This window comes from Saimiri boliviensis, chromosome 8 (assembly GCF_048565385.1).
Source record: "Saimiri boliviensis isolate mSaiBol1 chromosome 8, mSaiBol1.pri, whole genome shotgun sequence".
Classification (NCBI taxonomy): domain Eukaryota; kingdom Metazoa; phylum Chordata; class Mammalia; order Primates; family Cebidae; genus Saimiri; species Saimiri boliviensis.
In genome coordinates, this window is record NC_133456.1 from 23,574,816 (window position 1) to 23,589,603 (window position 14,788).

Here is a 14,788-nt window from a genome sequence, read left to right on the forward strand (position 1 = left end):
GGCACCTGCACTAAGCCCAGGGGACCTCATCAGGCTCCTGTGAGGAACTGAGGTACTTGTTGAAAGCCTCAGGGCAGACCCCTCTGCTAGGAGCCTGAGCCCTAACAGTGGGGTCGCCAGCACTCTGTGCTCTCTGAGTCAGTCAAAACCCAGTCATGTCCCGGGACAGCTACTGCTGACCTGTTTGGGCCCACAGCCAGGGAGCCAGCCACAAGAGATAGTGAGGTCTGGCTGTCCATCTATCCCGCCTTCAAGGCCTGATGGGCATGGATTCCCACTTGGTGCTGCGTGGATAGCTGCTGGGGATGGAGGCCCCGTGCGAGAAGGTGATTCCACTACTTCAGGGGAGACCACTGTGTTCTGTCCTCCCTAGTAGCAGGCCCAACCCAATCGGCACTGGGCCCAGGTTATGAGGTATCACAGGACCAGCTGAGGGAGGCCGAGGGCCCAGTCAGGGTCTCCTGGGACAGAACAAACCCCACCCTGAAAGCCCAAGGCCCAGGGTCACCCAGAAGGCACAGCCAAAGCCTCATCCTACCTCAACTAGACTGGCTCACCCACATGCCTAAGGCCTGCATCCAGCAATGATCAACTTCGGGCACCCTAGGTAGCCAGGGGCTGGACCTCCCACTGTGTCAGCTTCCTGTGCCTTCCTTCCTCATGCTCTCTGGCACCCCTTGCCACCACTAGCCCCTTCCCCTCAGTCCACAGGTAACGAAAGACCAGGCCTGACACAGTTGATGGGCAGTGTTTTCCTCTGGACAAGGGGCACATGGGCAGCCCCCCAGCCAGATGGAGGTACGGTGCCCACCAAGGGCAAGAGAGTGGGGCCTGGTCAGGGCAGCAGGCCAGGGAGGCCAGTGCTAACCACTGCCATCTGACGCTGGCTATGGGGGAGCCGAGACCTGCTAAGACCCATGGGGGCCACCTCCACCATGTAAATAAGTAGGGGTGGGATAGCTGGGTGGGATTGGGTACAGTGGGAGTCCTCCTGCCCAGGTGCTGGCCCTGGCTCTGTGACTAACCAGCTGAGAGAACTATGCCCACTTGACCACTCTGGGCATCAGGTACCTTATCCAGAAACTACAGAGGTTGGCACCAGAAGGTCTCTGAGGGCCTTTGGCTCTCATCACGGATGTGAGGCCATGTGAGGCCATGGATCCCGGCCACCCAAGCAAGAAGGGAAGGGGTGTGGGGCCAGGCAAGGGCATGCTCACCCGCTCCACAAGGCCATGCTTGTGCTTCAGCTTGTACACCTTTAGCCTGGGCAGGAAGCTGTCGGCATAGTTCCTGTCCTCCAGCCCATGGAGCAGGATGCCATGGAAGGCCAGCCGGCATGTGTTGGCATGAATGTCCGCATCTAGCCTGGAGCCGATCACCAGGCATAGCCGAGGGCAGGTGACGGGCTTCTCAAACTCCACCAGGGCCCACTGCTGCCGAGGGCAATGGCCCTCTGTGGCCTGGCCAGCCTTCTTGTCGGCCTCATCATTGTCTGTCACTGCTGATGCCAAATCCTTGCATAAGTACTGCTCCTGGAAGAGGTATTCTTGAGTGAAGTCAAAGGAGTCCAGTATAGGTTCCTGGTCAAAGTTATCTGGAGCAGGGGTGAAGAACATCAACTTGCCCATAACTGTCTCATGGCCCACTGTAATGTGGAACTTGGCCTTGGTCTGCAGGGGCCCCCGAAAATATGTTATCTTTTCCACAGAGATAAGGGCTGCGTGGACAGTGTGCAGGGACTCAGGGGCACACACCAACCCGCGCTCCAGCAGCTTGGGGTCAAACTGGGTGACACAGATGCCCAGCCGGTCTCCTTGCATGGCTGAAGTGATGGGCATATGGAACATCTGCATGGACTTCACCTTCTTCACCACCTGATGGGGAGCAAGTGAGAAAGCACATGAAACCAACAAGCCTTGGGGCTATGGGGAGGAGAGGGGAGCTGCAGCTAGATAATCCTGTCCCCATGCTCACCACCACCTGCAGGGACTGCAAGGACCCGCCAAGGGTGCCGGGGCCCAGGCAGACTCTCCTAGACCAGAGCGGGCACTACACTGAAAGCTAAAGGCCGAGAGCCACCAGCAAAGCAGGGCTGGGTCCCCACTCTCCAAGACTCACTGCTTTTCCAGGAGGAAGGCAAGAGTCATAGCAGCCAAATCCCTGACTACCTTAGTTCTCTTCATCCCTGCTCCAACCCAGGCTCTAGTCCCTTCCATCAAGAGCACTTTGCAGCCCTCTGTCCAGGTTTGCCTGCCTCCTCCCCTCAGAATGGCCTCCTCAGCTGCTCAGCCTGCCAATCTATGCCATCTGCCCTCTAAAGCCTGGGACACGCATTATTGCTCTGGAAAGCCTGCCCCAACCCCAGTGGTAGAACTTGTCCCTGACTCCTTAGTGGTAACCCTGGCCCTCTGAATCCCACAGCCTGCACAGTCACTGTCTATTGTGTATCTGCTGCCTGCTGGCCTGTGGGTGGCCTAGAGCAGGAACTCTCTTCATTCATTCAACTTATATTTCCAGAGTGCCTACTGTGTGCCAGGCACTGTTCTAGGGGAATAGAGTGACCTCTGTTTGCAAAGAGCTTAATATCTAGAAACAATAGCAACAACAAAATTACAAATATAGGAAAAATTATATATATATTATATATTAATTCAATCCATATCAATATAAATATATAAATTACATGCCTGCAAATATATATTATTTAATATAATTATGTTAAATTTTATATATATATATATTTTATATATAACAGACAACATACACTATAAAGAAAATGCAGGATGATGTGATAGAGATGGCCTGGGTAGAGTAAGGGTCTCGCAGAAGTGAGTTTGAGCTAAGATTTTAGTATAAAGCAGCCAGCTGCATTAGGACTCAAAGAAAGACAGCTCTAAATGCGGGAACTGGTAAGTACAAGCCCTAAGAGGGCAGCAGCTTGGTGAGTCTGAGTATGCATAGAGGCAGGAGGGCTGCAGCAGGGGTGGGGAGGGATACAGCAGGGAAGGAGGTTGATACGGTTTGGCTGTGTCCCCACCCAAATCTCATCTTGAATTGTAGCTTCCTTAATTGCCATGTGTTGTGGGAAGGACCTGGTGGGAGGTAATCGAGTCATGGAGGCATGGGGTACCCCCATACTGGTAGTGAATAAGTGTCACTAGATCTGATGGTTGTATAAGGGGAAACCCCTTTAACTTTGCTCTCATTCTCTCTCTTGCCTGGCACCATGTAAGACATGCCTTTGGCCTTCCACCATGATTGTGAGGCCTCCTCAGCCACGTGGAACTGTGAGTCCACTAAGCCTCTTTTTTGAAAAAATAAATTACCCAGTCTTGGGTATATCTTTATCAGCAGCGTGAAAACAGACTAATACAGAGGTCAAGGCTCGGGCCCCATAGTAGAGTGCAAGGCCCGGAAGTCACTGGAAGAGTTTAGGCAAAGGAGTAACTTGATCTTACCTCTGTTTCTAAAATATCACACTGACTACTATACTGGGCAGATTTCTGCATTCACAGTTTGTAAATCAAGAACAGACATAGAAAGTCTCCAGTAATGAATGGACATTCCTACCTATGATCCACTGTCTCTGAGATGAAACTGTGTTCATAGATTTTTGTTTAATGAAGCAGAGAAATGTGTAATGTAGTTCAGAAAACCTGCCATCAAAAATAGTTAAACTAAAGAGAATTTTGACACTTAGGTTGCAAGCGTCCCTGTCTACTGAGTCGGGGTGTGCGGACACTCATTTTCTCCCTGGATAGAGGGAGAGTGTGTTGCTAACGGCCCACGAGCCCAGGACCTTTCCTGGAGAGCCATAATACTCTAGTGTTTGTTTAAAGATCATTAACTACCTAACCAGAGGTCAGGGGGCAGAGAAAGTGAGACGCACGGTGTCAGAAGCCACAGCCAAGATCAATCACAAAGAAACAGAAAACATCTCTGAAATGGTCTGAAAAAGCATTGGGAGAATGAGATTTTTGGGAACATTACTCAGAGTCACTGGAGAATATCACCTTACACTAAGCATTGTCTGCCCAGTGAGGTGGGGCCCAGGTCACAGCTCTTCCCTCCCACGCGCCTGTAGCAGCCTATGCAGCTTTCTAAAACGTTTCTCTGATGATGCAATTATTTGTCACCAGCTCCTATGTGGGCTCCCATTGTCTACCTCATGGTTTTCAAAGCTTGTCATGGTCCTGCCATGAGCAGGAAGATCCTCTGGTCAGTGGAATTCTATGGGGACTCCCTGTGATGGGTGGGGGTCTCCTGGCACCCCCTCCAGTGCCCCACAAGGCACTCCGCTGAAAAGCCTTACTCGCAGGGCCGAGCACCCTCTCCTTAACTTGGCCACCAGGAAGCCTCCACCACGCAGCCCACCACCACAGCGTTTTCAGCCCCACATTCTCCCCAACCCTGAAACCGCAGCCAAGGGACTCCTGAACAATTCTTTGCACACGCTGTACTTCTGAATGTCTCTGTGCTTTGCCCCTATGGCTTCTCCCTGGAATTTCTTCCACTGGCAAATTCCCATTCATCCCTAACCTCTGCTCCCATGGACCTCCTGGAAGGGCTTCCCTGACTCCAGACACAGCTGGTCACTGGAACCTGACTCACTGTTTGGTCACCACTGCTTTACAGGTCAGCCCCTGCCTCTGTGTACCGACAGATTTAAATTATATACTAAACACCCATGAGCCCATTGCCCCCTCCACCTCTGAACTACGCTATTGACAACTCATGCCTACCTGTGTGGTCCTCCCCACCCAGCTCCCCCGCCTTCCCCAGTGGGAGGGAGCCACTGCCTTCAATTTGGAATGCAGCATTCCCTTTCTTTTTATACACACGTGCGTATGATTGTGTAGAGGCTAACTACATATGTAGCACACATGCCTAATCAGTAATTTGCTTTGTTGTGTAAGTTTTTGAATTGTATGAATGAGGCATTGTGCCAGTTATGATACTAAAAATCTGTGCACATGGTGTGTGCACCTGCAGCTCATTTGCTGCTAATGCCATCTGCCGTACTTTGTGTAGGTAGGACGTAGAAACGTGGGTTCCTATCGATGTGCACTGGGGGGCGTTTCCAGTTCTTTGCTAGAAATACTGCAGTGAATTTCTTCTGTTACAAAGATCCCGCATGGGCACAGGTGCAAGGGCCTCTGGAGTTGTGGACACAGTCCCTGGAGTTGAACTTCTGGGTTACAGGGTGAGTGGGTGTTCAACTTTGCTAGGTAGATAAGTCAACTTCCACCAAGAAAGTCCAAGATACCCTATCGATACACATCTGCTCCAACATTTGGCATTGCCAGATTTCTTAATTTTGGCCTATCAAATGTGCATGTCTTCCTTTCTAAATCCCAAGACAGGGACTGTGGTCTCCCTACTGCTGCATCCTCGGTGCCCAGCACAGGGGCTGCTGAGAAACCTGCTTCTGACAGGTCTAGATAAATGCCCAATACCTCTGAAGAGACTGACTGCATCAGGTTCTGGAAGAGAAGTGCCCCTTGTGGCAAAATCATACCTGGCAAAGCACCAAGCTGAGATTCCGGACCTGCTGGGGCTTGAGCGAGATCCTTGTGTTTATGAGCCTTCCTACGAGAGAGGGCAGCCAGGGGCCTTGCGATGCCCTGACGCCCCCTCCCACTCCTCCTCCCCATTAAGCCCAACGCCAAGCAGGCTTTATTCAAAGCATGTTCTCTTTTCAACAGGGCTTGTGTTCTCAGGACAAAATCATAAAGAATGCCTTACCAGGGCACCGTGAAGAGCACAAAGATAAATAACTGTGCAAATCAAGATTTTAAGGGCCTAGACAGGAAATTGTGAAGCAGATAAAGATGGGGACAGGGCGGCATAGCCCTCCCGTGGGTTCTCATAGGCGCATGCAGACAGCATCGCCACACAGGGTGGTCAGCGAGCCCATGCTCACTGAGGCGCGCTTCAGAACAGAAGACCCATTTAGAACACCAAAGATAAAGAAAAGTAGATAATTTTACCAACCTAAGAATGAAAAAAACAGGCTTTCCTTTCAGTCATTTATCTTCTAGTCAACTTTGAGGGCCTCTCTCCATCTACTGAATAACTCGCTTCTTAAATATTCGCCAATAATGTCCACGGGGCACAGGTGAGGTGGCGCACTCACATTCTCTCAACATGTGGGTAGCAACCTTCTCTTAGGTACCAGGCCCAGGCCCTAGAATGCCAGCAGAGTGAGCAAAACAGACAGTTTTAGACAGCTGGGTTCTATAGTCTGATGGCTGCTAAAGAAGAAAGATGTTAATTAGATCACCACTGAATACATGAGGAATTATGAAACTGGGGGAGGTGCTATGAGAAAAAAGGACAAGTCTCTATGAAAGTGAACAACTAGGAGATCTAATTCATCATAGGTAGTCAGGGAGGACTTCCCTGAGGAGGTGGCGTTACAGCCAAGACCAGATTGGTAATGAACCACCTACAGGGATTCCAGGCAGAGAGAAGAGCACAGCAGGCCTAAGGCCCTGGGCAGAGGAAGAACCAGGCCCCTAGTGGAACTGCAGGTGGCAGGGCTGGCTGCGGTGGAGCGGTCCAGGGAGACAGCAGGTTGGAGACATGGGCCAGCCACTGTCACCATGGGACAAAGCACCAGGAAGCCACCAGTGGTGGGGATGGCAGAGGAATGACACCTGCCAGTTTGCAGTTTTAAAAGATGCAAACTGGCTACACAGTGTGGGGAACAGATTCAGGGGAGGTGGAGAAATAAGAAAAGAAACATGGAAATTAGCAAGGAAGATACTCAGAGTTCAAGACATATTTTGGTGGTGACAGACCAGATGTGGGATGAGGAGGGACTGGTGTGTAAAGAACCGCACCCAGGTTTCTAGTTTGAGGATCTGCCTCATGCTAGGTGGGAGCGGGGAGAGGCTGGCTTCAGGGGAGGGGAGCTGGGAGCTCTGCAGTAGGAGCTGTCTCTGAGGCTGCCGTAGAAACATAGACGTCAGAGTTCCAGGGGAGTTGGAGGCCAGAGCTGGGAGCATACAAACTTACACCCAACTGCCTCCTTAGATGGCTAATAGGCATCCCAGCTTACTAGGCCCAGAATCTAAAGTCTCCTTCAACCTTCTTCTCCAGGGCAACCCTCAGATGTCAAGAGAAAAGCCAGGGCTTCCACCCACCCAGACTCTCCTTTTCTTCTTGCAGCCATAACCAGCCAGCAGGAGATGGGGTCTGTTCTACCTTCCAAGCAGGTCCAGTGCCTGACCCTTCCTGTCCCTGCACTGCCCACCCTGGTCCCAGCCCCACCTGACTTGGATCGATGTCCTCTTCCCTGCAGCCTATTCTTCCAAGGGCAGCTTAAACACAGGTGATGTGACCCTGGGGTTTGCCTCCAGGCTCTCCACTGCCCTCCCATCTCACTCTGTAAAAGCTGAAGTCCTTTCTAGGACTCACAAGACCCCACAACCCGGCCCCCGTGATGTCTCTGACTTTATTTGCTGTGATCCTCCCACCCACTCTTAACATCCCTTCAGTCACATGGGCCTTGCTTCCCGTTTTCTGAATGTGCTAGGCATGCTCCCGCCTCAGCCTCTGCACCTGTACCTCAGTCACCAGCATCTCTCTTCCTCACTTCCTTCCCGTCCCTGCTCAGATGCCACTGTATCAGAGCCTCTTCTCAGCCACCCAGTGAGAGATAGGCACTGGCCTATCCCCTCCACTCTCTAGCACCTTGCCCACTTGGTTTTTCATCACAGAGCTTCCCATCACTTGGCATCCCTTTGTTCACTGGCTGTTATTCCCACACTGGAATGGAACCTCCATGAGGACCAGGGTTTGCTTTGTTTTTCTCCATTTCTAACTACAGTGCCCAGCAGCATTCCTGGAATGTGGAAGGCCTCAATGCAAGTGGGAAGAGTAACTGAAGGAGCCAAGCCACACAGGCCCTCTCTTGGGGAGCTCCTCCTGGGCCTGGGCTCCACATCCATAGCTGCAGGAACAGGGTGGGCCTGGGGGCTGGCCAGGCCCTCAAAGGCTCCACACAACCCCAAGGGTAAAGAGTCTTCCAAATGAGAGGATAGGACTGGGGCCTGCTGCCCAGGGGCCTCTGGTGTCCCAGGCGGGATACACAGTGAGAAGGGCAGCAGAGAAGGATAGGGGTGGAATGGGGAGAGGTGCTGCTGCCCTATACCACCAGGGTGGCCCCCAGGAGGCCCGTGCCCTGAGCCCAGCTCCCCAGAGGGCATGGGTGGCTGCAGAGGTTTTTCCCTCCCATCCTTCCTGTCCCTCCAGCACCAAGCACTTCTGAGGAAGGAGGGAAGGAAGAACAACACATCAAGCAAGCAAACACTTTTTAAAACTCAAGTTCGTGCTTGCTAAGCAGTTTGGTCCTTTCTGATTAACAAAGAAGCTTTGCCATCCTCTGGGTCAGTTATTCTTCATAAAAACCCCACAGGCAGGTCAATATTTTGACATTCAATTTTATGGATGAAGAAACAGGTTTTTGATGTCTCCAAGGTCACAAAGCAAATAGGCTGAGACTTGGGACAATAAACGCTGGGACTGCAAGGCAGGCCTGATGTTCCACGGCCTCGGCTCTGACAGCCGAGCAGAACCACACCCTACCCTGCCAGGCTCAGGGCTCAGCCAGTCCGAGTGCTGGCAGCAGGCAGCTGTGGCTCCTGGGTGATCGACCATGTACAGCCCACACAGCCTGAGACCAAAAAGACGGCTCCTGGGGCAGAAGCAGAGAGGGAAGACTCCAGACAGGAGACTCCACACCACCACCATGACTCTCACATCAATCCCAATGGGCAAGTGAGATGAGCCCCCTTTCTCAGGTGAGGAAGCAAAGCCCAGGAGAGTCAGGCCTGTCTCAAGACTCAGGTGTGGTAGAGGCAGGTGAAGCTCAGGCTAGCAGCTGCCTGGGGGAAGGTCAGCAGCAGCACCATCTCTGCTGGACCGGCCCAGGGAGTTTTCAGAGCTACCTCTCATCTGCATACCTCCCTCCCAGCCTCCCATGTTTCCTGTTTTTGGGTAATACAATATGCCTAGTTTTCTGATCAAGTGGATTGAGAGAACAAATGAACACCCCTTTCTGACTGCTCCCAGGCCCAATGAGCTCAATATTCCTTCTGGCCTTTCTACTATCTGCAACTTAGTTTTCTGGTATTCTGAGGATTCTGCATGAAAGTATGCCCAGCATGATCTGGTCTCCCTTTACCATGCACTTTCTGAACCTATTGAAAACCTCCAGCAGGAACAGCTTGAGGTGGAGTCATCCTGTGCTCACCTCTGTTTTCCACAGTATCTTGCACGAAACAGTAAGTACTCAACTGACATGTGCATGAACTGCATGATTTTTATCACAGGGCCAATATGGAAGGCAGAGAAAGAGTTGGATACCTATGATGGGGAGAATCTTTTCACACCTGATTCCAATCACTTCTAATCATGGTGGCAAATGATGGTCTCACTTTACAGACAAGGACATTGAAGCCCCCAGAGGTTAAGACATTTATCCAAAGTATGCAATCTGCCTGTCATTAAAGCACATATTCTTTTATTACATCACACCACAAAAACACACTCACTCCACCACAGAAGTCCAAGAGGAAACACAATTCAGCAAAGCGATGTCACTAACAGGGGCATTTCTTCTGTCAGGTAAGAAATGGACAGCCTATACCATCACAACAAACTGTAAGGAAGGGCAGTGTTGGGGGTCCCTCCAGCATTCTACAGAATCAACAGATGCTTAAGTGAAGCAGGTAACAGACTTGTGCTTAGCAGCCTTTCTGATGTGCAGAGATTTTGTAATAATGATACCAACTATAATAAGATTGGACCTCTATTATCCATTTTGTTCCATTAATGAGCCTAGAGGCTCCTGACTGTGCCAAGGGCTAGGGTTGGGACCTTTCAACTTAATCATTACTTAATAAAATGTAAATCGGAGAGGAAAAGAAACACACAAGGTTTGACACTAATAAGCTTACAGCAGGATCAGTTACTTCAATTCAAAGAGGTTCAGACGGGAGGGGAAAAATGAAATAAGCTTTTAAAGATCAGTCTAGGTTTGGCTCCATCAGACCTAACCAATTTTGCTTAATAAGGTTTCAACTTGGCTGCTCTTATTTCTCCCTCTTCTTCGACCTAGGCTGGGTAGAGATAAGACATTTCCCCCTGCCTAATGCATTTAATCACATCTCACACACAAGAAGGCAAACCTAGGGCTGTGCATGAGGAGAGAGCAGTATAGGCCCTGGAGACTGCCAGTGCTGCCCCTGCAGGTTGAGATCCCAGCCCCAGCACCACCTCTGGGGCTGCAAGAGGGAACCTCAGGTTACCTGTTCAAGACCAGCCTGGCCAACATGGTGAAACCCCATCTCTACAAAAATATAAAAATTAGTCAGGCGTTATGGTGGGTGCCTGTAATCCCAGGTACTCCGGAGGCTGGGGTGGGAGAATCACTTGAACCACTGCTCTCCTGCCTGGGCGACAGAGTGAGACTCCATCTCAAAAATTAAAAAAAAATGCTCAATGGAGCACTTTGGATTTTGGATTTCTGGATTTTAGATGCTCAACCTGTTAACTATATCATGCTAATATTCCAAAATCCAAAACAATCTGAAATCAAAACACTTCTGGTCTAAAGCATTTTGGATAAGGGACATTCAACTCGCAGAGACTTGTTAGTGTATACAGTGGCACTGTTTGTTGTTAATTTACTACTTGCCTCCCCCCTGCACCAATATATATACTGATGTGTATGTATACACACATATATAATACCATACATGCGTATGTCTGTATAATGTATGTATATATAATATACACACATATACAGCTGTCAAAAACCATTATATATACACATATGTGCCTGTTATATATATGCGTATATAGACAGCTTTCAAAGAATAACATTATATATGCACATATATTATTCAACATACATATATATGTTATTCTTTTTTGAGAGCTGTATAGTATTTCTTTACATGAAAGCTCTACCTGTCATTTATCCACACCCTTAATGGACAGGTGAGGTGCTATTTATACTACTAGAATGATTTCACAGTGGCCATTTCTTTATACATCAAATTGTACATGTACATAAGGTTTTTCGAGCATAGATATCTGGATGAGAAACTGTGGTATTGTGGGACACATTTTCGGTTTTACTAGGTCTTGTCGATTTTTCTTTAAAGTGGCCAGTAATGCTTCCACCTGCAGTGCAAGAAATAACCTCTTCCCCACACCCTCCCCAGTACCTGAGGCTGTAGGCTTTTAAATTTTTGCAGTCTGATAGATAAGGTGTGCTAACCCATTGCTATCTTAGTGGGATGTTTCCAATTACCAGGGACAATTCTCTCCTAGAAGGGGTCTCTGGAGCCTCTTGAACATCTAGTGTCCTACCCACAACTCCTAGGGGTGATGAAGTGCATGCACCTCAGCCACCATGTGAGCCAGGTGCTCAGTGACACATTTCTGAGCCCCACACAACTCTTGAGGAAGGGGAGATGCACTGAGGAGAATGGGAGAAAGAAGTGAGGATACAATGAGGAAGCGGGGAGAGGGGAGGTACACTGAGAAAGGGGGAAAAGGGGAGATGTATTGAGGAAGGGGAAAGAGGGGAGATACACTGAGGAAGGGGGAAGAAGAGATGCACTGGGGAAGGGGGAGAGGGGAGATGCCCTGAGGAATGGGGGGAAGGCCTGGAGGGGGTCTAGTCACCCTGCTACTCCGCACATTGGGCTCTCTCCTGGGCTCTGCTGCCTCTGGGAACCATTTCAGGACAGGGGTTCCTGGCAGCCCCTGAGACGCTGCTCCGTCCATCTGACCCGGTCCTTCAGGGCCCCTCCACATGATGGGGAGTTGTGCTGGGCAGAATTCTCTTCTGTCCAAAAAGCCCATGATGCCTCAGACAAAAGTCCAACTGTCCACTGGGGAGGGCACCAGGAAGACCTGTGCCCAGGGATTCCTGCATAACCATGAGAAAGGCTGCTTGGTGCATAGTCACCTACAGATCAGAGATGGGGCGAAGAGCTCTGACTGTCCACCTGGTCCCTGCCCCTGCCCCCGTGTGCCCAGACCAGGCCTGGGTTCCCAATGGTCAGTGAGGCCCTTGCACACAGCATGGCTAGTGTTACCTGGAGCCCCACTGGAACAATGCTGCCCTGCCCAGCTCTCCCCACCCCTGTGGCGCCCTGTAGCCAGCTCAATCCCACAGGCTCTGCGACCTCAGGGGTCCCCTGACCAGCACACGGCACCTGCTCTAGAGTCTTCAGGCAGACCAGGATGCTCCTCCAGCCCTGTAGCATGTGTCCAGTGTGTGCCTCGGCGCTTGGTTGTTTTCTGGGTGTCTCCCCTGCCAGGCAGACAGTCCCTGGTGGACAGGCTGGGTTTATTCTGCTCACCATTGATCCCCAACAGTGCCTATCACATGGGGGGCACTCTGGGAGGAAGGGAATAATCTGGCTTTGTACCATGTGGCCCAGCAAAGGCCCCTGCCCATCCATGGAGACCTTACAAACAAACCCTCATGATTAACCTCCCAGTTGCTGCAACAATGGAAAACCATAAAAGTGACAAGGGGCCTGCCAGGGAGCTTCACCAGGGAGCTTTATGCTCCTCTTTCCAGCCACCCCACATATTTGTCATCCCATAAAACTTTAAATTGAATTATAGCAATGCTGGATTCTTCTGTTTTCTATACAACTGGGACTTTGTTTTTAATGACATCCCTGGGCTGTTTAGGGGGTAAGGAGTCCTTGGGAGGTAAGCCAAGGGATCCAGCTCTGTTTTAAGGGCTGAGCCAGAAAAGCCATCACTGCCACAGAGCAGTGAACAGGACCACATCTGTGGACCCTGGGCCTAAGCAAAGAGCCCAGGTGGGTTTGGGTCTTAAAGGAATGGATCCAAGGCGGACAGAAAGATCCCCACAGTTCCAGGGCTACCCTGTCCTTCGGCCAGGTTTATTAAAGCCCAGCACCAGCCATGTCCCACCCATGTGTGGCTCCCATAGCTCCCGCCCCTCAGGACAGGCTGCCGGAGAAGCACACAGGCCTGTGGCCACCTGGCTGGCTCCTGAGCACTCCTCAGCACTGCCCTCAGCACCCCATGCTTGGGCCAAGTCCAACTCATGGCCTAGATGCCTGATGGTGCTTCCCAGTCCTGTGCCCGCGCACAGCTGGCTTACTGACTGTCAGGCCCCTTCATCCTTCCAGCCTCACTCCAACTAGAGCAGGCCAAGCTGCCCACCCACCTCAGCCCCTACAGTCCCCACCACTCGACCCCCACTTTACCTCTGACACTTGCTATATAGCCATCCCTTCAGGTCCTGCCTCCTGTCTAGACAGAGCACCAGCCGGGGCAGGGGCTGGGCGGCACTCATTTCTGTCCTTGGAGCAGAGGGGGATGCTCAGGAATGTCAGTCAGACTCCACTGATAATCCCTTGCACCCCAGTGCATCTATGCAGGGGCAACATCACTTGGACTCACATGCTGCAGGAGCACCAGCCTGTGGCTGCTGGCACCATAGCATCAGCAAGTCTAGACAAGGGTGCAACCAGCAAGCCAAGGGCAGAGACAGGGGCCCCAGGGAAGCTGCCCAGTAGCTGAGCCTGGGCCTTATTCTGCTTCTGTGGGTACTGGAGGGGGAGCTGTCAAGGGCATTCTGGCCCGTGATGGTAATGATACGAAGGAGTAGGGAGGGAGAAGAGAGACTGATCACCGTGGCAGTGAATAAGGAGGGCGAGATGGGGGCGCCAAGGATCACGCTGGGACTCAGTCAATCAATTGAGCTGCCACTGTGAGCCTCCTGAGACATAAGGTATCCCGTTCCAAGGCCAAATCCCAGGGACTGAGATGGTTGCAAAAGGGGGCTGCTGGGTGTGGGATGTATTTTCAAATTCAGCCTCCCACTATTTCTTGAGTTGGGTCAAAGAAAAAAAGAATGCCATCTATCTACATTGTTAATCCGTGCAAAATGGGAAGGTACTTTTACCTGGCATGTTGCTGTGGGGCTTCAGTGGATACTGGATACAAGGCTTGGAGCCCTCACAAGGCCAGCCACACCTCCTGAGGGGCAGTTCCCTGTGTCCCACCAATATGGCACAAAAGTCCTTGTGATCCAAGGGATGTAGAACAGTGGTGACCCTAAAAATTGACTTTCTCCCTAGGTTTATTCTTTTGCTCACAATTTCTGTTTATTACAACTTTAGCCTTACAGACAAGAAATGACAACAGCTTTATGACATTCCATTGCTATCCTTATAGCTTGCTGGAAGGGCAGGCACCCAATGGGCTTACAGACCGCTCCTCGGTCCTGGGGTGCACCAGCGCATCTACTTTGTACCCCACACCCCATCCCATGGCCTGGACCTTGCCCACCTGCATTCTGACATCTAGACGGCACATGTGGCTTAAGGTTTGGGCTCCTTCTACTCCACGAGATGGCTGTTGGATTGTGGTTCTGTTTATAGCCGGAATCACCCCTGTACTCACCCTCCTACCCCACTTAGGCCTGCCCCACTCTTGTGGGTGCCCACTCTCAGCAGTGAGCATGCTGGACTTGGGGCCAGACTCACTGAGGTTGGAACTGTGGTTCCAGCTCTGAGCTGTGGGCAAGTTCTGTAACTTCTAGGCTTCAGGGTCTTCACCAGTAGACTGGGGGTACCGGGTCCTAGCCACAGGGATTCTGTGAAGATGGAAGGAGTCAGCATGTGCCTAGGGTCTCCCTGAGCCTTTGTAAGTACCAAGTCCTCAGTGAACTGTGGTGGCCTCCAGCCCTTGTCCATGGTTCAAGCCCCAGCCTTTG

At 51.1% G+C, this 14,788-nt stretch overlaps 1 protein-coding gene across 2 annotated transcripts in view; it reads right to left on the reverse strand.

Annotated features, from left to right (window-relative positions):
* The window catches only part of EEFSEC (eukaryotic elongation factor, selenocysteine-tRNA specific), a 268,729-nt gene that overhangs the window by 67,877 nt on the left and 186,064 nt on the right, over positions 1 to 14,788 (reverse strand). For both annotated transcript variants that reach the window (XM_003926404.4, XM_074404165.1), the window contains exon 5: positions 1,218 to 1,874. In XM_003926404.4, coding sequence (XP_003926453.3) covers positions 1,218 to 1,874 — 657 coding nt within the window. The remainder of the gene's footprint in view (positions 1 to 1,217; positions 1,875 to 14,788) is intronic.